Source organism: Thermobia domestica, chromosome 7, assembly GCF_964235325.1.
Source record: "Thermobia domestica chromosome 7, izTheDome1.hap1.1, whole genome shotgun sequence".
Lineage (NCBI taxonomy): Eukaryota > Metazoa > Arthropoda > Insecta > Zygentoma > Lepismatidae > Thermobia > Thermobia domestica.
The window spans coordinates 161,223,194-161,251,107 of NC_137460.1; the positions used below are offsets into that span (position 1 = coordinate 161,223,194).

Sequence of the window (27,914 nt, forward strand, 5' to 3'; positions counted from 1 at the left end):
TGACAGTTATTACTTATCGTCTTTTCGGATGCAGAATAAGAAAGGTGTATATTGCATAGACGTATCGAACCCCTCCCAACACACATTTCTGGGTGTAGAACTGGCAGTGCTGTTTGTTTTGATGTTCTTCGACTTTTACCTTCTGTTAGGTATACATGCTGATCCTACATCTGGCGGGTTTCGAGGTTTCCTTTCCAGAACATATGACATTGATAAGCATTGTTTCGCCTCATGTGGAAGTATATTGTGTTCGTCGTGCATTGCGTAACAACCAAGACGGATGATTTGGAATATAGTTTTCTTTCTTTTACCCACATGTGTGTATGTTGATGTATGAATATGTGACATTCGGAATTCATATAGCAGCAGTGGCGGATGCAGGATATGATCAAGGGAGGGGCTAAACCATAGTTTGTCGTTTTTATCCAATGTAAAGCAGGATTGAATCCCATTTTATCCAGTGTATACCTGAGCGTCAAGGGGGGGCTATAGCCCCTATAGCCCCCTTGGATCCGCCACTGTATACCAGTACCTCTTTTGTATCACTGTTTTGGTTTTTATTTATTAGATTTAATTTTGTTGTGTGTGCTTTAATTCTGTAAATAACCTACAAATGCTGAATGAATTGTATACCGTGACTTCTGTAAATAACTTAGTAAAAACATTGACCAGCTTTCAACTGAGGAGAAACTTGCAATTAAGGCTTAGACAAAACAAGCAAAGAACAATTCAAAAAAGTGTTCGAAAAAAATCCAGTTTAAATTTACAGGATGTTTTATGGCAGTAATGTTATTTGCACTAGATACATTTCCTCAATTTATTTAAATTTTCCTGGATAAACTGTGAATAAAGTGTGTTCAATAGGCATTTTTTATAACACTAATCTCTGCTACGAACTCTCTTCAGTCAACGCTGAAGAGGAATTCGGATCACTGTCAGGGACTGAGTTTGCAAGAATGAATCGTTCGCAATAATCTAGAAAAAATATTTAGTGAATCTACAAAGCTTCTGAAATTAATATAAACTGTACCTATGGCGTCAGCAAAAGACGAAAAGTATTTTTCTACATGAAAAAGAATTGACAATTTCAAGGAATTGAATGCCCCAAGAAAGGTTATCATCATTGGTTATGCTTTCCATCGAAAAAGACCTGATAATAAGAATACCAGAGTACAACCAGCATGTATTAGACAGATTTGCTTCAATCAAAAAGAGGAGAATGAACTTACTAATTAATTAAGGTGATTAATCGGATAAAATGTTCTGCATTTTTTTTTAACAGAATTTTATTTAATTTCACATGTCACATATCATTTGCATCTAAAGTCATGCTGACTAGTCAATGAGTCCACTTTATATTTTCTGTCTCTTATCATTCGTACTGCAACACCCGAAACCACAATCCACCGGCCACCACTGATTAAACATGTTCTTCACCTCCACCGAACAATATTGAGGAATTCGCAAAAAGGCGGCTTCTAAATTTCCGCACATTGCACAAAATATTTTTACCGTAAAAGAATCGAAATTAAAATGCTATTCGTGTGGTCACATACAGAATAAAATTACGGAAGTTTACAATTATTACTGAAACTTAATACTCTCACCCATTCCGAACATTTTAAAATGCACACAGTTCCTTATGTACTGAACGTTAATTTCTTATCGATGGTAAAACGTTGTAAATAGTTGAAACTTTTCATAACTGTTTTCCAAGTGGATTTGTATACAACCAACTTAGTTTTGTCAAGTTTAACAAAACGTATCTTAAAAAAAAAAAAAAAAAAAAAAAAAAAAGCTATTTGTAAAAGAATACATAAGTATCGCTTTTGGCTATTGCAATGGTCTGTCCAAGCAGCTTGATAAAAATTCAGCGTGGCATAACAACAAAAGCTGCTTCTTTTACATGTAAAAAGAAAAATGGAAGGAAGAACTTAGTAAGGAGTGTAGGGGGGTGCCGAATTCTACTTCGCTCCGCTCGTCGAAATATAGTTACGGCTCTGGAGAAACTTACCTAATTTAATACTATTGCCATGAGACGATCCGAGACAACATTGTAGATATCTCGTCTTGAAGTCTCCGCTCGTTATCGAGACGATACTCGAGAAACATCTTGTCTCATGACATCACTTGTGTTGCCACGAGACGAGACAGCTTAACAGTATCTACTACTGTCTCATCTCGAAGTATCACTATTAATAGATTATGTAAGTATCATATATTACAGAACTTTTACCTCAATAAATGTTTACAGAGAAAATTAAACATTTAATATGAAAATCTTATGAAACAAGTAATTACAGAGGAAAGTTCTATAATGCATTTAATTAGGTAGTGATGCTATGAGACGAAACAATCATGAAATTTTCGATACGATAAATAAAGTGAAAATTGATTATAAAATTCCCTAAATTACTGGAAAGCATTCCTTAAGCACCAATGAGCATACAGAAAATAATTACGACATCTTTGCAAACAAAAATGAAGAATAATAATACAGATCCAAGAACGGCAATTTTACTTACTTTGACATGGTGATGGGTGTTAAACATATGTAGTATATTTTTTCTTAGATACAAAAAAACAAAAAATAAATAAGTACAATAGAAAAAAAGTTCTACGGGCGGCGCTCGAACCGCCTTCATGCACATTTGTTAATTGATTTTACATTCGCGCGCTAACCAACCGTGCTACTGTTTTCTTACCCATTATACGTCTGTTATATTACAAAACATGAATTTCATTATGATCATGTTCTATTTTGTCTCTTTTGACGGATAATTTCCACTGTTTTCTTTATAGTGTCTGCATGTTATACCTGTTCTTATATCTGCATGGATATAAGAAATGTAAGAAGCATTTGATTAAATGTTTTGTTTGTGATATGAATCCACATTGTTCTCTCTGTCAGTGACGTATAAGTGTCAGTTCTACGTTGAACTACAGAACTCCCTTTCGGTCTAGAAAAATATCCCTTTCAACAGAGTTGGTAATTTTCGTAATTGCGGCCAAATTAAGTTTTTTTTTTTTTTTTTTTTGCTTCTAATTTATTTATTTTAAAATAATAGGTATATTGAACACAAACATTGAAAACATGTTTGTCATGAACCTTTCCTGCTGTGGAAACCTTCCAAAATTTCGAACATATAAAGAAAATAGAGAGATTTTTTTTTTTTTTTTAAAGTCAGATTAAAGAGACGCGTCGTTTGTTTTGCTCACACTTGTACAAAACACTTTCCAGAGGTGGGTTCGAACCATTGACCCCATGGTCAATAACACACTATCTTTACCACCCGGCTATTTCCACGCTAAATATGTAACGTTACTCAACGCGTGTGTTTGTGGATATAACAATTGAAAATTCCTTATCAAGTAAAAATATCCTAAGTTACTTTCTAGTAAATCAATGTAACTGTTATACGGTTGTTGATTATGTTTCGATCTTCTTTCTACAGTTCCAAACTCCGTTTCTACATTTTCTCCCCTTATTACCTCAACTATAAACATAAAAATCCATTCGCTGAGTCTAAATGTATTCCGGCTATATCGGTAAATGTACGGCTATATCCTACGAAACGAACTTAACGCTCGTAGCACCAAGACTAACAAGTTACGTTAAGCACCAAGGAAGGGTGCACGTGCACCCCATATGGAAATAGTTTATACTTATGTAATATTGTGTTTATGCTTTATAATTACGCTTGAAATTAACAAATAAATACATTTACCACATTTTAGCCTATTTTTATTGTATTTAGGAGCTTGCATTATGTAAGCTTATGCACAAAAAATACGGGAACAGTGCATAAAAATTTGGTACTACGAGGGTTAAACTAACGCCACAAATAATATATAATATGCGCGAAGACATGAATAACAATTGACAAACGCAAAGCGAACGTGATCGACCGAAGCTTTAAGAACTATTGGGCAAACTAAGTTGTGGTCCACTGTCATAGTGTTACTTCCTGCTCGGAAAAGGCTAATTGCACTCTATCTGGCTTCGGTCAAGTCGTATCAGTGACAGCAGCCCAAATATCACGACTGATCCGAATGTGTTCACACATTCGAGCGGCCCTGTCCCCATTGTAGGAGTACCGAAAGCGGGTGGCGGCTTATGGGTAGTATGTTCGCGAGAGAACAGATATACTATGGTCGATTTTGAGATAGTGTGCATTAATAACTACAATGCAGGAGCGTCATTTCAGATTTTGCTTGAAGGGGGGGGGGGGCAAGACCCCTTGATATAAGTAAAATTTCGCGTTTTTCACTGATTTACTACTATTCAATTAATAATATCTATATAAATCTCCAACTCAGGGGAGGCAATTGCCCCTCCCTGCCCCCCCCTAAACGACGCCCCTGCTACAATGACTTCAACACAAAGCTAAAATATGGAATTATTTAATATTTTGATATACCACTGTTCTACCAATAATGAAAATGTTAGGACTATCCTTATTCAACTTTGTTCTGGAGTATGCTATAAGGAAAATAAAAACAGCAACCAGGGCCTAGAACTGAATGGTAACACCCTGTATATTTCAAAGTTTAAAATACAATTCTTCACCATTTGTTTCGAGTATTATGAGCAGATGTTGGTAATTTTAATTTTCAGAGATTTTAACCCTAGTTTGAAATAAAAAGTATCGTTAGAGATACACGACAAGAAAATAAATAAATAAATAAAAAGGTACCACTAGAATATTGTACTGAAGTTAAATTCCCTATGAAGAGTGTTTAGGAAAACGCAACTTCAGGGGAGAAATAGTACCGGTAGATTTTTACACGTATGAAAACGGCCTACTATAGTGACCAGGACGACTCGTGAAGCCTGGGCTCTACACAAGTCATATCTGTTTCTCTCATGTGTGATGAATCGGAAGAATTCGGTAAGATTCATGGAGCTGCCTTTCGAATGCATACTTGAGGGAAAATGAAGCAGTGCACCAACAACGTTGCCAAACTTAGATGACATGGCAAACGAGCGGAAAAAACAGCACTTCATTTAAAGAAGTGTAACACGAACACTGATAATTATTTGAATTAAACTATAACAATAGTAACAGTAAAAATATAAAATAACGTCAACAATAAACAGAAAAAAAAACGAAACTTAGCGGCAATCTGACGAAACTCCACCTTCAGGAGATGTTCTCCGTGTAGCGCGAGAGATGATATTGGTAAAATTTCATAGGAGATAATTCACAACTGACACACACACCGCGTTCTACTGGGTGGTGAAATAGGTAAATCTAGATCAAGCTTCTCGACTCCTCGCGATCACTACAGTCTTTTGTTATGTCGTAATTAAAATCAATGTTTTACTATGACTAATAAAGGAATATATATATATATATATATAGGTATATATATATATATATATATATATATATATAGGTATATATATATATATATATATATATATATAGGTATATATATATATATATATATAGGTATATATATATATATATATATATAGGTATATATATATATATATATATATATATATATATATATATATATATATATATATATATATATATATATATATATATATTTTTTTTTTTTTTTTTTTTTTGCTTGCATTAAACCTACTTGTTCTCAGCTATTCTCTAAGTTTTCATGAATGAGACAAGAAACTAATCACTACCCTCTGTACATTTCTAACTTGTGAAGATTATCTTACCTGACAACGCAATGGTCTACTGTTACAATCATCATGTTTCCCAACCCTTCGCCACGCAGAAAGTTCATATAAGAAAAAATAAAGGAAATATCCGAGAAATCCATAAGAGATGCAGAGTATTAATGACTCAATTCCTTCTCCATCTGTAGTATTTTCACCAAAATCTCTTGTAGGCATCTTTACTCTGAAATGTTAAGAAAATGTCATATATGATTTCATGAGCTTCGATAGATTTTTAACTTTATTTCTTTCAACAATAGAAAGAGAATTTCGAAAATATGGGGAATGGAATTTCACAATTTATGAATGAATGAAAAAAAAAAAAAACTAAGTACCCCATTTCTTATTGTAAAATTAGAAATGAAAGAAGTGAGTTTCCTTTCACAGTGTGAAACTACGACAATAATATTCATATTCTTTGGAAAGAGTATTAAAATATTCTTAAATTCCGGAGTCTCGATATAAGAAATGTTTGAACACAAACAGTAATTGGCAATGAAAATATTTCAATTTATTTCCATTACTCAATTTGTGAAAGTATGAATTCATACGGTTTCTTCCCTACAACAACTTTTGTCATGTTCCATACTTTCGATTATGGATTTTTTTACTTTCTACAATTGTGAAATTTCCAAATCTCAAAATTTCTACATTCTGGACTTCAGAAATTGAATTAATGATTTCCTAATGCTATCTATTTGACCACTGCTGGTTCTTATACAAGATATGTAATAAAACCTCAGGTTGGAAGTGTGTAACGAAATACAATTACGTATGTTTCAGTTTCTCACGTAAATTGTTGAGAGAAATGCCAATAATGTAGAAAGTACTGAACAAACTGCTTTACTCAAATTATACAATAAAAAGCCCGTTTTACTTTGCACAACTGAGATGAATAAAGTGCATATCGTCGCACAGGTCCGTCGCGTGGGTTGTAAGCGCCCGGGGCGAGAATGACTAGGTGCCTCCCCTGTCCAGTGTGTTATGAAAAACAACCAGAGTTTATTCTGGACTGCTAGGTTTAAATATGAAATGTAAGATCATAATGTAAGACAAAAGAAGTTGGTATTATGTCGTTTTTAAAAGTGAATGGCTTTTGTAATTAAAACATACAAGATATTAATGAAAACATGTTTTTTGAATTATTGAAGTCGAGTGTTATTCTTGTTTATTTTGAACTTGATACACATCAACACACAGCATAGAATATACAAACATCAAATTCCAAGATTAAAAAACTTTTCACAAAGGGCTAGAGAGAGTTCCAGTTGAATAATCCTAGACGATATTTTACACTACCGGTAATTTTAAAGTTCAATACTATATCGGGAGTCCCTCAAAGATGTAATTTAGGTCCTCTGTTGTTTCTTCTCTTTATTAATGATATTCCTCTGTGCATTAAAACTTTTCAAGTTCTTTTTGCCGATGATCTGAAATTATACTCCAAACTAAGTTCAATTGATGACTGTGTGAAACTTCAACAGGATCTACAGATAGTTCAAATATGGTGTGATAAGAATAAATAAGTCCTGAATGTGTTCAAATGTAAATCTGTATCTTTCACGAGGAAAGAAAACCCAATTAACTTTACCTATACAATAAGAGGCACTTCCTTGTCTGCCCCAAATACTATCAAAGATCTAGGAGTAATATTTTATAGCAAATTAACCTTTGCTCAACATTTTGACGCAATAACGAGTAGTCCATATAGAATCCTAGGTTTAATTTATAGGATAGGACAGGATTACTACAAAGAATCAACATTTATAAGGTTATGTTTTTCGTATGTGAGGTCAAAGTTAGAATACTGTTGTACTGTTTGGAAATCAAATGCCACTAAATACTTTGATGCAATAGAAAATATACAGTTTAATTTTTTAGAAATGCTTGCATACAAGAGAACCGGTTTCTACCCAAAGTATGTCCCCTCCGAAGACTTAGTAATGAATTTTAGTTTTCAAACATTAGAATAAAGGAGGTGGGTGTTTGATCTTTTATTCGTACACAAATTATTGAACGGTAAAATGACTGTCCAGAATTAGTTTCAGAAGTGTTATTACGTGTCCCAACAGGTAAGACTAGAACAGCAAACAAAGGACTATTCTATTGTAGGAAAGCAAGAACTAACATATTACATAAGTCTCCTCTGTGGATGGAGAATGTGTGCTTCACATAAAGAAATAAGTAGACTTCATGTAGTAGATGTATTTAGTATATCCGAAAAAAAAAGTTCAAAGTAATTGTCAGGCAATAACTTCTGCATTATTAAACGACGTATATTTGTGCATGTATAATAGTGTATGTTAGGTAAGTATGTACACGACACTATAATTGGGCATAAGACTGTTGTGTCCTTATGAAGTAAATAAATAAATAAATTTTACTTAGTCGTGGCCTGCAGGCCAGTATCCACGGGGGCAAGAGGGGGCCGGGCCCCCCTTAAATTTTGGCTGGCCCCCATAAAATTTCACGATAGGCTTGTAAATGAACTATAATATGGTGATGAAGTATAATATGATTGGGTCGCCCCCCCCCCTAAATTTTGGGGCTGGCTACGGGCCTGGTGGCCTGATCATTATTAAAATATCTGAATTAACATTTTTTTTAAAGTCATTTACCAACATAGTCTGAATTCCTTGAATATTGTTGATTTGTAGTCCCGGTGCCGGTGTTCCGACAAAACGTACCAGCGACAAAACGTACCACTTGAATTTTCGCGACAAAACGTACCACTTTTGACGACCTGTCATAAATGACAACCTGTCATGGATTAATTAAAACATTTCGGATATTTAATCCGCGACAAAACGTACCACTTCAAGTTTTTTTTTTTTTTTTTCAGTGTGTTCACAGATTATTCTCCAGATCGAACAAACTTCTCTTAAAGGTTCTGTACGTGACAAACGTAACATTAAACACGTTTATCAGCGAGTAAGAGAACACGAGTCTTCCAAAATACATTAGACCAATGTGGGTGCTTACATATCTAACAAAAGAGAACATAATTTTAAGAAACTACTTCCTCACGAACAGGTAAAACAACGGCAGTATAAGGTTGACAAGAACAGACAGGTAATGTATCGAGTTGTCAAAGTGTGGAAACTCATTGGTAAAAGAGGGCTCATTTACAGAGGAAATGTAGCAGCCTATAAACTGAAAGACACAGCTATAGATCATGGGAACTTTTTGGGTATTATTCCTTTCTTAAGCAAATTTGATCTTCCGCTTAAAAGTAATTTAGATAAGGTCACCGAGAAGAGTCATATACGAGGAAGTAAGCAGGATAGTTGTCGCATAACTTTTACTAAACACGGTGAATTATGTTTTGAATGCTATCAACACACTTATCAGAGAAGATATTTCGAAAGAAGTCTCTCAAGCTTCAATATTTTCTGTTCTATTATACACTACTCAAGATATAGTAGTTTCAGGCCAGTGCTCTGTTGTTTTACGATATGTTCTTAAAATGGTTGTTAAACAAAGTATTGTTGTCATTGTAAAATGCATATCTACCACAGGCCAGTGTCCTTGCGGTTTACTACAGGAAATTCTGCAGAAGTTGAACCTTGATATTAAGAAGTGTATTGGAAATTCAACCGATGGCTCAAGTAACATGGAAGGACAATATTCGGATTTTTTCAATTCACCTATGATCAGTTACACTGTGATTCAGTTGATTTTGAGTTTAACGGCCCTTTTAGCAGCGAGGCTATATGAGACGTGACATATTTATTTACGGGAAATCCGAAGCACATGAGCTCCTGCCAGGAATCGAACCCAGGTCTCCCACGACAAAGGCGCGTACGCTAACCGCTTAACCACTAAGAAACTCAGTTACACGTGTGGTGTTACGCTCATATACTCAATCATGTCATATGTGACCTGACAAAAAATTGCATTGATTCTGTGTCATTGTTCTGCTGAATGACTGTGCGATATTTATGCGTGAGTCTTATCAGCGAATGGACATTTGGAAGATCAAATGTTAACAAAGGCGTCTTACAGTTATTGCGGAAACAAGATGGTAGAAAACACACTGTTTTTCAGAAAAAGTTTGGTCATTTTTCGAACCCAGAAAGTGCTTTGTATATAGAGTTGACCATAATAATTAAGAAAATTGCTTCTACAGAAAATATCAAACCAAAAGCTAGGTGTAAAGCGAAAGGATATATAAAAGATCTTCTCAAGTTCAAAACAACTCGGACAGCACAAATGTTCCTTAAGATATTTCAAGTGACGACCTTTCTGTCAACCTATCTCCAAATAGAGGGTGCTGCTAGTGTAGTCCTATCGGATGGTGCAGACTACTCTGTTCCAAGTGAAAGAGTAGAGAGATGATCTTGAATCCGTTAAGAATGCAGCATTAAGCTTTGCAGAATGGGCCAATAACAAATTTGAAGACTTAGAACGTGATTTCTTTTTTTCTTTTTTTCTTTTTTCTTTTCTTTTTTTTCTATTGACCTGTCGACAATTCGCCTTCAGAGATGGACAAAGATTTTCCTGTAAATATGAAGATGAAGCTGCTTCTATCCAATGGCCAGGAATTGCATCGAAGCATTCAATACAATTTTGGACATGGTAGTTTCTAGTATTTCTTCAAGATTCAAGAAGCAATGTACTTTATGGATTATTTGGACCCTAGCCACTTCAACCAAGTAACAGAACTTCCAGACGTGCCTTTCGATAAACTTACATATTTTCTGAAAAACTTCAGTAAAGAAGTTTCCAAGGATACTATAAATGTATTCTCTTGGACTTTTGAAGGACGTGGATATCCTTGAAAGTCAGTCTTGATGACGAGCACAACCGAGAAAAAATGACTGTCCTGATGGTGCAAGTGATTCAGAATTAGGAGAAAATACATTTGTTTACAAGGAAAGCGAATGCAAAACGTGTTGCAAAATTGTCCAATGTGCTGCTTTTTAATTTTGCGGAATTGTAAATTTTGCAGTAATACTTATCCAGGTTTCCAGGATACAAATTTTTATTGACTTTGCCCGTAACTCAGGCAACATGTAAAAGAAATTTTTCAAAACTTAAATAAACTGAATTAAAAATAGGCTAACGAGTACCATGTCTCAGGAACATTTGAAAACATTTATGTTGATGTCTATTGAAAAAGATTTATTAAAAAATATTTCGAATACAAAAGTGATAGATACAGTAGCATCAAAAACTAGTACACTAAAACATCTGCTAATTTTGTAATATAGTATACGTTCTCCTTGAACTTCATATAATATTTTGAACAATTCAGAATAATATACTGATGAAAGAATATCAGGTTTTAATTGTCAATTGTTAATACTATTGACTTACTGTAGAAAGAAAACTGCAATTGATTTGTGACATTGAGATGGTGGTGGCCCTTGTGGGAGAAAGCGCCCGCGTCCCTCTAATAATGCCTATCCGTCTTTGGTCCAAAGCCTGGATAAAGTGTGATGGAAATCAGCAAATATTCAAATATTGCATATGCAAGATTCTTGCTGGTCTTGGTCTGGCGAGACTCTTGCAGGTATTGTCTTGGTGTTGCGAGAATCTTGCACGCATGGTCTTAGCCTTAGCCTTAGTCTTGGTCTTGCATCGCTACTTTTCTCACCAGCAATCTGTTCAACTTTTAACCTCCGTCCTTATATACCGTCCTATCAAGTGGTACGTTTTGTCGCCTGTCATTATTTGATAACTGATTAGAAGACTCTTCACAAGTAGCCCTCCAGGCAAGTGGTACGTTTTGTCGCTTGTCATTATTTAAAGTGTTTTTAGAAAACCTTTCACAAGCATCCCTCAGGGTAAGTGGTACGTTTTGTCGATGGTACGTTTTGTCGCTAGTACGTTTTGTCGCGTATTCCCGGTGCCTCTAGTTGTGGCGCCCGGGGCGATTGCCCCGATCGCCCCACCCACGCGACGGTCCTGTCGTCGGATGAGAACCAGAGGAACGTAACTCCATTTTCGTAGGTTTACAGGCGGGAGGACAAAAATATTATTTTCTTAGAAGTGTTTTAATAAGATGGTAATTGAGCTACATTAAACAGATGACCGACAAGTACGCTCCTCTGGTTCTCATGCGAGGATATATAATAATACACAACTAACAGTGAATTAAGTAAATGCCAGATGCAAATATCTCATATTTAGAGTTTGTGATACTAGCTTTAAGAACGTAAATCTTATGCTGTAATGAGAATAGAGAAGCAATGTCCGTGTGACAAATAGCTGTAGACCAGCCTTTCTTAACCTGGGGTCGGCGGATCCCCCAGGGGTCCTCAACACCATCTCAGGAGGTTCCCAAGCCAATCTGAGAAAGGCACACACAATGGTGAGAAATACACCATTTTAAGTTAAATCATCGAATTAGTAATGACAAGTCAATTTGGGTGAGAAGTGATATTTGACCTACAAATATTTGCTTATATTCCGGGTTTATTTTATTTTATTTTTTTTACAACCATAAGGCGTGTAGAGACTGATGTACTTGTTCGTAAAATACCTTGAAACTAAAATAATCTTTGATACAATAGGTAACTCGAAAAGGAAAGAGAAAATGAGAAATACTTGCTCGGCATTCTTTCATTCGTCAAAAACCCTTGACTTTATGTCAGGACCTTGGAAGAGAAAGGGCGAACCCAAGAAATCGATTCTATTTTTTTATTTTTTTTTTATTTTTTATTTATTTATTTATTTATTTTTTATCGCAGCGGGAAGCTCTGGACAACACATAGATACCGCGTTTTGCCCTGCTTCTCCCTTAATTTTCTCAGTTTCAAAATAAACAAAGATTCACCCTAGCTATCGTAATGTACTTCGAAACTTTCAGCTTGATTTCCCAACACCCCGATTTCAGGATTCGCCCTTTCTTTTCCAACATCTAAACAGCTTAGTCAAGGGGTTTGGCCCCAGGTTTGAAAGCCAGGACCTGCCGATTATGGAGTAGGCATACCACTAACATGATTATACTACTGCGAAGAAAAACGAAAGACTCATACCTACACCCATATTATATATATATATATATATATATATATATATATATATATATATATATATATAAACATTTTTTATTTTGTAATATTAAAAACTAAAGTATTTTTTAAAGTGAAATATTTTAAATAAAGTATTAAAAAATATTCTGGTAAAAATAAAAGTTAAAAGCGAATATTATAAACACGAAAATATTTCACAAAAAAACAATCCTATTTTCTCAAATCTAAAATAAAAAATAAAAGTATAAAAAATAAATATATATACTCTAAAAATCTTACAAAAATGATCACATTACAATCACAACTAAACCTCAACGCATTCGCACAACATCGTTTACAGTGGCGTTTTACAATCTTAGTAATAGTGGTGTGCAGACTCAACTGTCAATTGACTGTGCCTGATCATAAACTTCAGCCAAGTGTAAGTACGCAACCATAAACTCTGTCCGTTATTATAATAAAATATGCATATGGCAATCTTAACATAAAAACGAGAATATGTAACCCAGTGTAAATCAAAATATTATTTATTATCTTCTCCATACTCTCATTTACTTTAAATGTTATTCATTTCTCTCTCAACATTTTGGTAACGGTCATACATTATGTACGTATATGCAATAAAATCACGTTTTATATTATTCTTCTAAAATTTATTTGTCTCCTTTCAAGCACTATACTACCTGCACTATGGCAATCAAACCTATTTTATATACGTCTTAATATATATATATATATATATATATATATATATATATATATATATATATATATATATATATATATATATATAGTATATACTCAGGCGCGGATCCAAGGGGGGCAATAGGGGCTATAACCCCCTTGACGCTCAGGTAGGCCTATATACTGGATAAAGTGGGCTTCAATCCTGCTTTACACTAGATAAAGCTGCAAACTATGGTTTAGCCCCTCCCTTGATCATATCCTGGATCCGCCAGTGTATTATATATATACTAAACTGGGGAAGAAATATAAATACTAACAGTAGATATTGCAAAGGGTTCATCACAAGTATTGTAGACTCTAAAGGTATCGCAGTATGGAAAAGGTTAGGAAAGGCTGCTGTAAACAAATATGCCACACACACACACTTATATATTGCCAGTACAACTTTCACTTAATTTGTATTTAACATTCACGGATAATATACTAATATACCGATGTTCTATTAACACCCACTACATCTCAAATCTTACATTTTAAACATAATAATTATTTATGTCCTACAATGATTGTTTAATTATAAAGGTAACCAAGAAAGTTCTGTCGCTTTTTCACCCACCACCTTCCAACATCGACATGTCACCTAAAATGTACCTGGAAGATCAAAAATAGTCTCCATCAGCATCGACGACCTTCTGCCAACATTCTGGAAGGCCATGGATTCCATCGCGGTAGAACTTGGTAGGCCGTGAAGCAGGGGCGTCATATCAGACTTCGCTTGAGGGAGGAAAGAGCATCGCCGACATAAGACTTTCACGTTTTGTGCTAGTATATTAGTAGACAATCGATTAAAGTATATGTATTCCTCAAACTCTTAGGGAGAGGGAATTTCTCCCTCCTGCTACACCTAAATGACGCCCCTGTCACAATATTCACCACATTTGTAGTAAGTTTTTCACTATGACAAAACGCTGTTCCGTTGTGAAGTGCTCCATTCCGACCCGTACAGAAAATAGATGACGATCGTGTGCTATTGGGCGCTCCGTGACTAGTAAACAGATCCGTAGCTACGGGGGGGGGGGGAAGCGGGGCGGTTGCCTCGGGCGCTGATAGCAAGGGGGCACCGAACGAGCAAGAAAAAAATGGTGTCGGAAAAGAGTAAACAACGCGGCGCCCCGTAAAAGAATTGGCGCCCTATTAAATCAATATTGTCAGTTTGCAAAGAAATACATTTCTTAAAATATTTCTTCCTCGCTCCGCTCGCAATCCCAAATTTTTAATAAGAATTACAACAAAATTCTTACTTATTACTTAAAGTTATTATATACGATTTGATAATGACGATGTGATATACAAGGTGTCAAGTAATGACTTATAGTGTACGCAGGAGCGTTTTCAAAATCGGAAACGATCAATATCTGAAATACGTGTTCAGTGTTGTGATGGTGATGAGTTTGCTTAGTTAATCACGCTTTTCTACTCAATCGGATTAATCACGATGGTGAGAATTAAGATATGAAAATGAGAGGAGTGAAGAGACACACGCAAGCTGCTGTTTGCGCGGGAATATTAAAAATGAAGGTAAACAAGAGGAATAACAACATATTCGAAATCGTAGAGTAGGGGCTAAAAGAGTCAGAACCCAATGAATTTCGCCTTTTTCCAAGACAAATCACTACCAGTGATTATTTAAAAATTCCATTGACATATAAAATGCTTCCAACTTAAAGGAATTTATTTGGATCATTTCTCCATCAAGTAGCTTTATCGCCAGGATATGTTTTCTGTGCATACGTATCAGTTGAGCTCTGTTTTATTGATCTACATACAGACAAAATATAAACCTTCTGATTTTCCGTTATATTTCACAAATTACTTTTTACCGTAAAATAACTAACTAACTAATTCTATGTCTTATAGAACCCGGAGGTTCAATGTCGCGTTCATAAAACCTGTCTAATGACTTCTGTCCTTACCCAAGTGAATCCAGTTTCTACTTTGTATTCCTATTTCTGCGAGATTCATCTTAATATTATCCTTCCATGTGCATCTATATCTTCCTAATGGACGTTTGCCGATTGGATTTCCGGCCAAATCTTTGAAAGCATTCCTACTTTCTTTCATTCTCACTACATGACCTGCCCACCTGAAGCTCCTAGATTTGGTTACTCTAATAATGTTTGGTAGGGGTGTAAATTATGCAATTCCTCGTTATGAAGTTTCCGCCATTCCAGACTTCCGTTTCTCTTGGGTCCGAATATTCGTCTCAGGATTTCATTATCGAATACTTTCAATTTGCGTTCTTCCCTTAAAGTAAGAGACTATGTTTCGCAACAATGCAGAACAACAGACATGATTATCGTTCTATATATTTTGAGCTTCAAATTCGTCGACAGAATTCGCGACGACAAAAGACATTGAACTGAATAATAACACGAATTTTCTGCTTTCGGTTGACATTTAGTTTCTTCGTGGATATGATTTTGGTCAGTTAATATTGATCCTAAATACTTGAAAGTATCCACTTTATCGAAAACATTATATGAAACTTTGACGCATTCATAATTTGCAATATTACGATCCCAGTGAACCTCCATATATTTAGTTTTTTTCTGCATTTACTTCTAAACCTGCAAGCATTTACTAATGTATACGCATTTCTCTCTATTGTTCACCTATTATCTCCTATCTGGTTTACATCATCAGCATACGCCATAACCTGGTGAATACTATTCAGCTCTATCCCCTGGTTGCTATATTTGATTTTCCTTATAAATCAGAGCTATTAGCGTACTCCAGAATAAAGTTGAATAATTATGTCGACAACGCATCTCCTTGTTTCAGGCCATTCTCGACGAGGAAGCTCGTGGACAAGAATTTTCCTACTCGGACTTTACTTTGGGATTCGTTTAAACACATCTTAATTAATTTAACTTTTCCGGTATTCCAAATTCTGCATGAATGTTGTATAATATTTATCTCCTAATAGATTTGTAAGCCATTCTAAAATCAATAAATAATTGGTGTACTGGGGTATTGTATTCTCATTTCTTTTCGAGTATTTGTCGAATGGTAAATATCTGGCCCATAGTTGATTAATTTCGTCTAAATCCACACTGATAATTTCCAATAATTTCATCCACGTATGGGGTCAACTTTGCTAATACAATGTTTGAGAGGATTTAATTGCATGTTGACAGAAGAGAAATGCCTCGGTAATTATTATTACAATCCACTTTGACGCCTTTCTTGCGAATTGGAATAATGATTAATTCTTTCCACTCTTGTGGTAATTCCTCTTTGTTCCAGATAAAAAGAATAAGTTTGTGTATCTTGTTCCACAATTTTCCTCTCTAGGTAGAATTAACTCAGCCGTAATTTCGTCTACACCCGGAGATTTGTGTTTCTTTAATTTCTTTATAGGAATTTCTACTTCTGTTCGGCTAGGGGCTGAAATTTATGGTTTTGCTGTGCATTCCCTTTCACCATGAACAGTAGGGCGTGGCTGCGTGTTAAGCAAATTGTCCAAGATATATTTTATCTGTTTAAAATGCTATCTGTATCAGTAAAAATTGTTCCGTCGTCTCTCTTTAATATATACGCGCGAGGTAGATACTCTTTTTTAAAATTCCTTGATGCCCTTGAACATGTCTCGAATTTTTTCTTTTACTATTACCTTTTTCATTAATTTAAGCTTTCAAAAAATCGTGATTCCTTCTTCTAAACATTTGGAAGTTTCCCGTCTGATGTCAACGAAATTTAGTGTAGTTATATGGTTCGGATTTTGTAGCCGACGCATTTTCGCCTATTTTCCCTTCTCCGTTACTTGGGGGCATTCCTGGTCCGAACCATGATTTGTTCCTACGTATTTCCGCGTACCCCAAGTTTTGTCTTGCCGAAATTTTAATGCCACTCTACCAGCACAAGTATCCTCAGCATTAGTACTCTTTATGCCTAAACACGAGAATCCATTACACTTCAATCTGGCATTCCCTACTCGCCTGGTTCTCCTCTAATTTCTTTATACTAAACCTCTCCGTTTTCAGATGATGAATATTATCTTTATTCAACAATAATCTCTCTCTCTTGTTATGGCTGCTACTAGATAGTGATCAGTGTCATAGTCGGGTCCTTTGAACGAGCGAACATCAATCATGCTAGACTGTCTTCTGCTATCTACCAAACCATGATCAATTTGATTGTGTGTTCTTCCATCTGGCGAGATGCATGTGTATTTATGAACGTCTCGATGTGGGAATTTTGTACTCTTCACGATAAGGTTTTTGGTGTTCCAAAGTTCACGAATCTAATACCGTTGTCAATACTTTCCTTATGCAGACTTTCTTTCCCTATAACCGGTTTGAAAATATTCTGTCATCCTACCGTCGCATTGAAGTTCTCTAATAGAATTTTCATGTGGTATCGCGGGACTTGGTCGAATACCCGTGACTCTTGTTCTTAATTTTTTTTTTATATATATATATATATCATCATCCTTATCTTCTGTTGGGACATGTACTTTTAAAACAATAATATCACATCATCAACACTTAAAACTAATGAAAGGAAGTCTATCAGTAACAAATCCAACCCGCTTAATTGCTTATAATAAAAAAAAATAGAAATTAAAATGCTATTTGTGTGGTCTCACAAAATAAAATTACAAAAGTTTACAATCATTACTGGAAGTTCATGCTGTCACCCATTTCGAATATTTTAAAAGCACATACTTTCGAATGTATTGAAATTTCATTTTTTTTTTTTTTTGTCGACTTTTTAAGCATATTTTGACAAAAACAAAATACACCTTATTCGCATTGATTTTATTAGGGTGGAGTAAAAAGAATACACAAATAAAATAAAATCGAAAAAGAAAGCGGCAGAAAGTTGCGTACTATTGTGTGAATTCTTTTTGAAATTAATCAATATTTTCATGCGCTCCAAGTCTTGAAATTTCGGAAAATCGGTCAAGAACTGGAAGCTGAAAAAGATTTTTTTTTAATTGTTTTTGTCAAAATATGTTTAAAAAGTACTTGATTAATGCTTCTAACATGTGAATAGCTTGAATTTTGAACATTAATGGATCCACGAGCATCATTCTGGCTATTTTTCCATTATATTCCATAAAACTCCCAATCATAAAACATTTCTCTCTCTTTGTGTCCTTGCCGAATATTATCTAACAACAGTGTTATTTTTTATTTTTTTTTTTTAACAATAGGCGCTATTTGCTAACTAATGTCTGTATTACACTTAACAATCATGCGTTAAGACTACGTTGCAACAGAAAAGATATCTGATAATCTATTGACTTTGGCCTCATTTGTCATTAGAATATATGGCCCAATGTAGTTCCAAGTAAAAGCTAAATCATTTTGTGCAGAAGGATCCCACTATTTGTTTAACCTCATTGAGCTTTCGAGATATCTGCCAGATCTGAAGGCCATTATAGACCCTGTTATACAGAGAGATGAATTTTTCGGTCATGTAGAAAACATTCTCATCGCGATGTTGAATCATGAAAGGAAACACATTATGGATCTGGCTTACTCGATGATACTGACGAACAATTTAAGCAGTCTTCTGTCAGAGTTTGGAGATTTTATCTTGAACTTCGAAGATGAGGAATACCATGACATAATCGATTGGCAGAATACAGAATGGAGTGAACCACCCCTAACAATAGAATTGTCTTAGAGATCGTGAATAATGCGGATAAAGTCAAAAGTGTGATTTTTTCTCCGTATCTCACTCAGGTGGTTGAAAGATGCATCAAATTAGCAACAGAGTCGTCAAGCGCTGTCTGTGGTAGAAAAAACAAGAGACGGATTCATCCCTGCCAAAATAGACTCGAGGAATGCAATGAAAAACTTTGACTTTAATCGAAATATGTCAGTGATTTTTAGTTTGAAAATTTTAGCTTCCCACCATTGTACTTACATATCATTCTTCATGCATGTTGTATAATAAACCTGTGCATGCCTGTTCTTTGAATATTCACAAGCATAGTGGGGCGTGATCAAAGCGTTATAAATAATCCCAAGAAAACTCCGGTAGGCGGCTGTATAAAGCAATTTTGTGAATATCAAGGTTCAAGTTTTGTGAATATAAAGCATTTTTGTATATCAAGGTTCTAATGAATCATTAAAAAGTCTGTATTAAAAATTGAATTTTATAAGCAGTCAAGTTTAAACCGTAACATGTTGCTTATCAAATGATTGGTGATCAAAATTAAACTTATACGAGAGCTACTATTTATATTTTGAGCCTAACAATGAAAGAAAAAAAAAAAGACAGTAAGTTGTCATTGAAAATTGATTTATTGTTTCTCGAAATATTCTCCTCTATGATCAATACACTTTTGCATTAGTTCAAAACCATTTGTCAAAGCATTTTTTCCAATCTTCTTAAGACACCTTCATAATATGTTTTTTGAACGCATCAACGGCTTCTTCCGCCGACGAAAATCATTGTCCGCGCAATTCATTCTTGACATTCTGGAACAAGAAGTCGTCATTGAGTGCCAAATCAGGACCGTACGGCAGATGATCCATCAATTCGATCTATTCAGTAATCGGTTGTTAGATGAGATGTGTGCAAGCTCGCATTGTCTTGATGAAGAATGATCCAATAGCGCTTGTTTGTTTTCCGTATTTGACCGAAGACCTCGGCAAACAAAATGTTGTGCACCATTCAGAGTTGACCTTCTACTAGTACGTTCCTCTAAAGGCACAGTTGCCACATAACCAGTCTTCTCGAGGAAACATGCGACTATTTGTTTCGATGTGGTTCGAGCGCGAACAACTTTTGTTGGATTTGGTTCACCTTGACACACCCATACAGTCGACTGCTGTTTACGTTCCGGCTCATATGCATATAACCATGAATCGTCATCTGTTACAATCTTATATTCGTCTTTTGAAGCACCGCCATTGTATTTATTGAGCATTTGTGTGCACCAATCTGCGCGAGCTTATTGAGTTTTTGTCAAATTATGTGGGATCCAACGAGAACAAACCTTTCTCACAGCTAAATGATCATGTAATATTTTATATATACTGGTGGAACTAATGCCTAGGGTTGCCTCAATCTCACAGTATGTCACATGACGATATTAGATTAGTTCATATGTTCACTGTACTTACTCTTTTCCAGCGTTCATAGAGGAAAACGGTTTGGGCTCTTTCCAGTCATATTTCTCTGATGGGGACAGAGCTTTTAAAAGATTCTTGTTTTTCTTGATATTCTCATACATTTCTGTACACGTTTGAGAACAGTTCATCTGTATTACTAAAGTTGATTTTACACAATCAATGGACAACATGGACTTTTCAGTACCCCAAAAGTTGTTTATCATTGAAAATGCCCGCTCGACCGAAGCATTTCTTCACGGCAAGCAAAGAAACTCAACAAACATCTTAAGATTAGGAACATTTATATCATTAAATCCTAGAATATGGTTAACCATCTTTGTTCTGAGGAAAGCTTCTGGTTTGTCCACTCTGACAAAACAGTCTCTATAAGATATGAATTCAGCACACTTAGTTCGTTAACAAATCGTCAAATGAAATAGGCGGCATACTATCTTGAAAAAGAGTCCAACTTTCTTCTACTTCTTCCTATTTTAGCTGCCTCTTTAAATCTATTCAAGACAGGTGACTCAAGCTGTCTACATTTGATTTCCAAAGATCTAAATAAGTTATGCAATGTTCATAAAAAGAAGACAGTCTCCTTCACCTGTTGTAAGTCACAGCCTTGTCTTGCAGCAAAATTCTTCCTTTGAAGGTCTTTAACTTTCGTTGGTAGAAATTAGAACTGTTTTCTGTCAATCAAGTTCTTATATAAAATAAAATATTCATGAGCTGCATCTGTTGCTGATACTTTATCCTCTTTCATCTTTTTTACAACATCGTTGAAAAGAGATGCACAGTTGTGTTAAAACCAAAGCCACAATTCTCCATTTGGATCTTCAAAAAACGATTTTAGAACCACAGGAGGATTTGCTTGGGCAGAAAAATAGTTTGAGTGGCTCCATTTGTAGAACACGTTCTAAAGCAGGTAAAAGTCTGAGCCATCGTCTGTTCGAATAAGACAACAGTTTCTGGTACTCAGCATCAATGAATGAACAGAACTCCTTCAGTTTAACCACTCGAACTCTGTAGATAAGCAACTTTTTAACCTTTTATTACCTCAGCATCAACTGGAAGTGTATCAGTAGCATTGTTAATGCATTTATTGAAAACATGAGCCATGCATCCTACGCCAACTAAGGATTTTTAGTGGTTGCTGATAACTTTCGAAAGAGATTATTGCGACCCTTCTTTTTTGCTCCCCGAAAATTTGTATTAGTATTGTCTGCAGACATTCCAACTAATTTCTCAACCAGATCGTTGCGGCTCAAAACTGAAAATCCAAACTCATTAAGCTGATCACTCGTTTCACCAGGTATGTTCCAAGCTCTAATACGTTAACATTAATTCCAATAGGCACATGAAAATATCTCAACGATTGGTACTAATTTTTCAGCACCATGGTTTGAGCTGTCAACTATCACAATAAAACAAGACGTTTCACTCAATTCCTGTAGCAACTGCTTTTGACACTGGGACTAAAACATTTTTTTTTTTTTACTATGGCTTCACTTTTCGTTCTTGCAGAAGAGTATTTTGGCTCAAATAATGTTGAAATAAGTTTAGATGTACAATCTTACCTAGACAGCAATTTAAACTTGCTGCAAGTTGCCACAAACTTGCTGTTGCAAGGTCAATTAGCTTGCCGCAAGCTATACTATGCAACCCAATTAGCTTGCTGCAAGCTTGTGGCAAGCTAGTTAGTTACATCTGCGCAAGGCTTGCGGCAAGCTTGTCTTCACAAGTTAAACACAAGTCAAATTATCTCAAACGCAAGCCAAGTATAAGCGTATTCTCATCAATGGGAAGCTTAATTAAGCTTATTGCAAGTGAAACACACGCGAAACAAGTTATATGGAAGCTTGCAGTAAGCTAATTTAGATAAAGCTGTATGAAATCCGTAATTTAACCGTCTGACTAAATCTATGCTACAATATATTGTCCCCTCACCTCCCCAATTATTGAAGCAAATGCACAACCGTGAAAACACCCAAGTCTCCGATCCGCTTCTGTAAAACATCAAAATAAGCATAATTGTTACGGTTTAGTTGTGACAAGCAACGCGCCGTTGCTTCTTACAAATATCTAATATGTTGCTATATTAGCCGCGAGTATTTGAAATTTCTACCTTTTTATATAAAAACGCAGAAAAATGTTTATACTTTAAACACAGCGTTCAGATAAAGTTTATACTGTAAGTTAAACTTGAAGTTTATATTAAAATATCTGCAACAGTTCTGTATTCTATCGCGAAATAAGTAGGCTCAAATCTGCTGCCATCTATTTTCACATTTATGCTTTATACATAAATACTACAATTCGTTATGCCTCATGGTAACCGAAATATGAGGAAACAAAGAGCGACATTATAGGTACGTAGGACTAAAGTACTAGAGTACTAGACGGCACAATTAAAAAAAAATAATTAAGTTTGTCCTTTATTCAAGCTGAATGCTAACAAGACGCTAACAACGCGAACACTACCTTGTCGCCGAAAGTTAAGAGGTCAGCGTCACGTGGTTTTTGAGAACAACTGAAAATCGAACGCGCGCTGGCTTTTTACTTCAATCTAAAGAAAAGCGTCTCGCAAGTGAAGCGTGGGTTGCCCGCACTACAGCTTGCGCTAAGCAGAAATAAGCTTTGGTGTTTCATTTCATTTCATTTATTTGCCTGCTTCATTAGCTTACAAAGCATGAGAAATTCTCATGTAAGCATTACAGTTGTCAGAAAGAAAGAAAAAAACATACAATATTGTCAAGTACCAGAAGTACATCATGCAATCTTTCTAAAATACAAAACCACATAATAGGATATATTAAGTATAAAAACATGACAATTTACCTCTAATTAGGTAACTGTTTGTACCACACCAGGCATGTACTCACGGGTAAGTATCTGTTTCCAACTCTTCAGTTATTTAAATATTCTTTAATTGTGTAATAGAACTTTTCAGTGAGTAGATTATATAAAGTCTTACCAAGAATGGAAACATTGGTCATATTTTTCAAGTATGTATAAGCCAAAGCGAAATAAAATCAAATAAAAGCGACATGCAAGCTTGCGGTAAGCAAACATGCTGTCTGGGTAAGGATCTAAAGCTATGATTATGCTTTACAGTGTGGTACGCAAAAACTGCCTCTTTTGCTAAAATCTTAGTTTTGGCGGAATTATTCTTAGTAATAAATTTACTCATTGAAGTTGTCACCGCTACTGCATTAACTCCAGTCAGGTGTTTTTTGGTCTTTGTGTGAAGTGTGATGTCGGAGACGCCACCATGAGCAATATTAATCTCACTTGAACACTGAATACAAAATGCTATATGTGGGTTACTGTTACGTTTTTTTTTTAAAGGGATATTCCTTTCTTAACTCCTCATTAAACGAACACTTACGTTTCTTGCCCTTATTATAACCACTCATGTATACGAGAAAAAGAAACAGAACAACAACAAAACGTTGAACCAAAATTCATTAAACGAATAAACAAAACTCGACGAAGCACAGCGCACTGCTCAGGTGATAAGTGTCAAACTGAATTGAAACCGACGATCTGGAGGAGAGAGGCAGTGCAGTTGCAAGTGCAGCCAACCCATTCATTCTTTAAACTAAGATAGTCGCAAGAGCTGCATAGCGACGAAAGAATACCGCGAATCTTACCGCGTTTAGTTCACAATTACATTCTAAAAATTTTTCGATGAAAAACTGTAAACCAATTTTTGATCCCACGGAAACAAATGTGTCACCTCCTTTGTAAGTTATTCAGATTCTCTAAGTAAAAACTCAATGTAAAAGATTTTATTTTTCCTTATCAATTATTCGGGACATTAGTGTCTTTATTCGGGACCCCGGGATAAAGACCCTAAAATCGGGACTGTCCCGATTTTCTCGGGACGTATGATAACCGTACCTATAGGTTCCTCTTCTATCTAATGAAGTACGGTGATAACAGGATTAACGCAATAATTTTTGTTTAAATAAATAGTAGGCCTATATGTGCATAAAAAGTGTGTGTTACCATTAGAAAAAGCAAACAAGACATACATGGTAGTTAACAGTGTAATTTCCTTCATACACAGCCCATAAAGAATTCTTCCAGCAAAATAAAGAATGTCAGTTTATTAGCAACGAATGAGCTAATTATTAGCACCACAAATGTTTTGTTTTCTTTTTATTTTATTTTGTTTTATTTTATGCAGTTCGATGTGATCTATATCTTATCTTTGAATAATATTTTAATTAAACGGGAATTAAACTTTAACAGTTATCTATTCTTTTTGGCTATATATCATTACCTGTATAGTGCTAGTGTCTTTTTTTATATATACAGAAAAGCGGCCACTGTCAACACTGTTGTAAAATTACTGCCACAGGTGTGCCTTAGGTTAATTAATGATAATCAATGAGAATTTGCACATAATTGATTACCTGACATCTTATGCAAAAATTTCGATACTTTCTTTCTGTTCTTTCTTTCGTTACTACACAAAAAGTTACAAATTTTAACATTGGTCATGATCTTGAAAATACCGACATAGAACACGCTTACATTTGTTTCAAGACTCAGGTCTTCATCGTTCATGGTTCAAAAGATATATATATACGCAAACCTTGGGTTACGCAACTTTATGGACAGGGGCCGCGGTGGTTCAGTGGTAGAGCGTTCACCTCTGGTGCTTGGGGTCCCGGGTTCAAACCCTACTCCCGACAAGTGAATTTTGTGATGGACAAACACCGTGTGCGTGGGTTTTCTCGGGGTTCTCCCGTTTCCTCCTACTTTCTTCATTCAACCATTTCATTCATTTCTCATCATCACCGTCTCCTTTAGCCTAACCTGCATATCCGTGGGACGTAAAACTCAAAAATGTCATGTCAATGGCAACTTTATGGACATACCGTATATGTTATAGACATGTAACTCAAAGCTTTCCTACGAACGTTTTATTCTCAAGCATGGTTGACATCCAGTGATGCCATGCGTAGTACGAATGAGCAATTATTAATTTTTAAGTTATGGAATTTGGCCCTTAACTAGACCAATTACAGCCCTACGCCAAGTTCTTATAGGAGGCCTCACAGCATAGCGTAGCTGCGGGATGTGGCTGTGCATATCCTATAATAAAATTGTTTCTCTTTTTGTCATGCATCCCAGAATATTATTGAATTTCTTCGGTTTACATAAATCTTATATAAATACACTTAAGACTCAATAAAATGAGAATGTTACAGTGACAGGAAGAGTAATGACGGATGTAGCCTGGGGCCGAAGGGTCCTAGGCCCCCCAGTTTGAGTGACACAAATTAAGCTATTATATATATATATATATATATATATATATATATATATATATATATATATATATATATATATATATATATATATATATATATATATATATATATTTAAAGTTCATCACAGCCTGGGTTCTGGCTTCGCTCCCCCCCCCCCCTTCAGTTTTTGCCTTTTAGATCAGTCTTTGGATGAGTGTCCCTTTAACCAGTGGTGATTTCAGAGGATTTTCGCAAGAGATAATTCCAATACACTAGGGTCAAATGTAGTACTACGAAAATATTGGGAGAATCCACATTGAGAACAGTATTAGCTATGATCACCAACCAACTCCTGAAACCATTACTGCCTTTAATTAGCTATGTGCATACACACATGAAAAGTTCTGTCTATGCCTATGCCTGAAAGAAAGCACACGCTCCACGAAGATCGGGTACTTCCTTTCTTATAGATTTCCAAACTATGCTATATATATCTATATCTATCTATATCTATCTATCTATCTATATCTATATCTATATATCTATATCTATATCTATATATATATATATATATATATATATATATATATATATATATATATATATATATATATATATATCGGAAGTGTTATAGAACAGCTTTGTCGTCCGTCCGTCTGTCGAGAGGCATCAAAGTAAAAACAGTCAGAGGTATGGAGAGTAAAACGATTCCACATCCCATCTCCTCCGGTTAAGTCCCATTTCCTCCATCAACACCCAACTGGAAATTATAAGAGTCAACAGTTTTCAGTTTCAATATTGATTGCCATTGAATAAAAACGGTAGTAGATAACGATCGATTCAGCGTTTTAAGAGAACATACCATCACCACCCGCAACATTCTACCAAAGACGGAAGTGGTTGATATTTGCTGTCACTACTTATTTAAATAAAGCAAAAACGATAATAGACAAAAAGTTTTTTTTCTTTCTTTTAAACAGATTCAGTTTCCTAATTCTAAAAATGAAATCTTTCAGTTTTACATCCGACGGTTATGCCGTGTAGGCTAAAGAGAGGTGATGAATGAATAAAATAAAGAAAGTGGGAGGAAACGGGAGAATCATGAAAAAATCCACGCACGCGTTGTTCACCACAAAGTTCACTTGGTTTGAGCGTGGACTGAACCAGGGACCTAACGCACTATAGGTGAACGATCTACCACTGAGCCACCGCGGCCTTCCCAAGTCTTGACTTTTATCTATCTATTCAAACCGGACGTGATGAACATCAATGATTTCCAGTTACAACATTGATCGCATAATGGAGAAAACTTAAATACAGAGTCAATATGGTAGGAGATAGCGAGAAATTGCTTTTTCATATGGATTCAGCGTCCGAGGAAGTGTCTATTTTTGATCTAATTTCCCTAACCAGAAGTTAATAGATGTACTACTTCAAGTGAGTAGGACTGAATTCATAGTTTGAAAGTAGTGCTCTCAAACGGGTCGGGTTGTCAGGTCAGGCTACTCGGGTCGGGTCAATCGGGTCAGCTCAGGTCGGGTTGTCGGTTCCGGTCAATCGGGTCAGCTCGGGTCGGGTTGTCGGGTCGGATCAGTTCACTTTGGTCAACTGAGTTTAGGTTGAGCTTAAACTCGGCTGGAGTCGAAAGCTGCTGTTTTTCACTAGCTGCCTAATTAAAAATAGCAATTTTCAATTGATTTTATAGAAACCATAAATCTATTTTGAACACTTGCAGCTAGTGTTTTTATGGTAAATGCTTATTTTTGTACTTGTGTGTACTTTAATTTTTAAATGTGGAAGATTGATTTTACCAATCGACTGTAATATTAATATCTACGCCAATATGGAGTCTGGATTTAGAACAAAACTAGAAGTTGTTTAAGCAAGGCCAAAAGAAATATTGGATTTGGACGCCCAAGCAGGGCCGCTGTGGCTCAATGGTAGAGAATCCATCTCTGGTGCATGGTGTCCATGGTTCGATCCCAGCTTGTGCTAAGTGAGCTTTGTGGTGGAGAAACGCCGTGTAGTGGGTTTTCTCGGGGTTCTCCTGTTTCCTCCCACTTTCTTCATTCCACCATTTCATTCATTTCTCATGGTCACCATATCCCTTAGCCTCGGTGCAGAATCGAGGAACCTTAAACTGAAAAATTCATATTTCACCAAG

The 27,914-nt window shown here is 35.5% G+C and overlaps 1 protein-coding gene across 1 annotated transcript in view; it reads right to left on the reverse strand.

Moving 5' to 3' along the window:
* Nucleotides 1–27,914, reverse strand: part of LOC145690538 (uncharacterized) — a 46,059-nt gene that overhangs the window by 12,789 nt on the left and 5,356 nt on the right. Inside the window, exon 2 of the mRNA XM_081765511.1 lies at nt 5,690–5,873. Within this exon, the coding sequence (XP_081621637.1) occupies nt 5,690–5,866 (177 nt within the window). The 5' untranslated portion in view covers nt 5,867–5,873. The remainder of the gene's footprint in view (nt 1–5,689; nt 5,874–27,914) is intronic.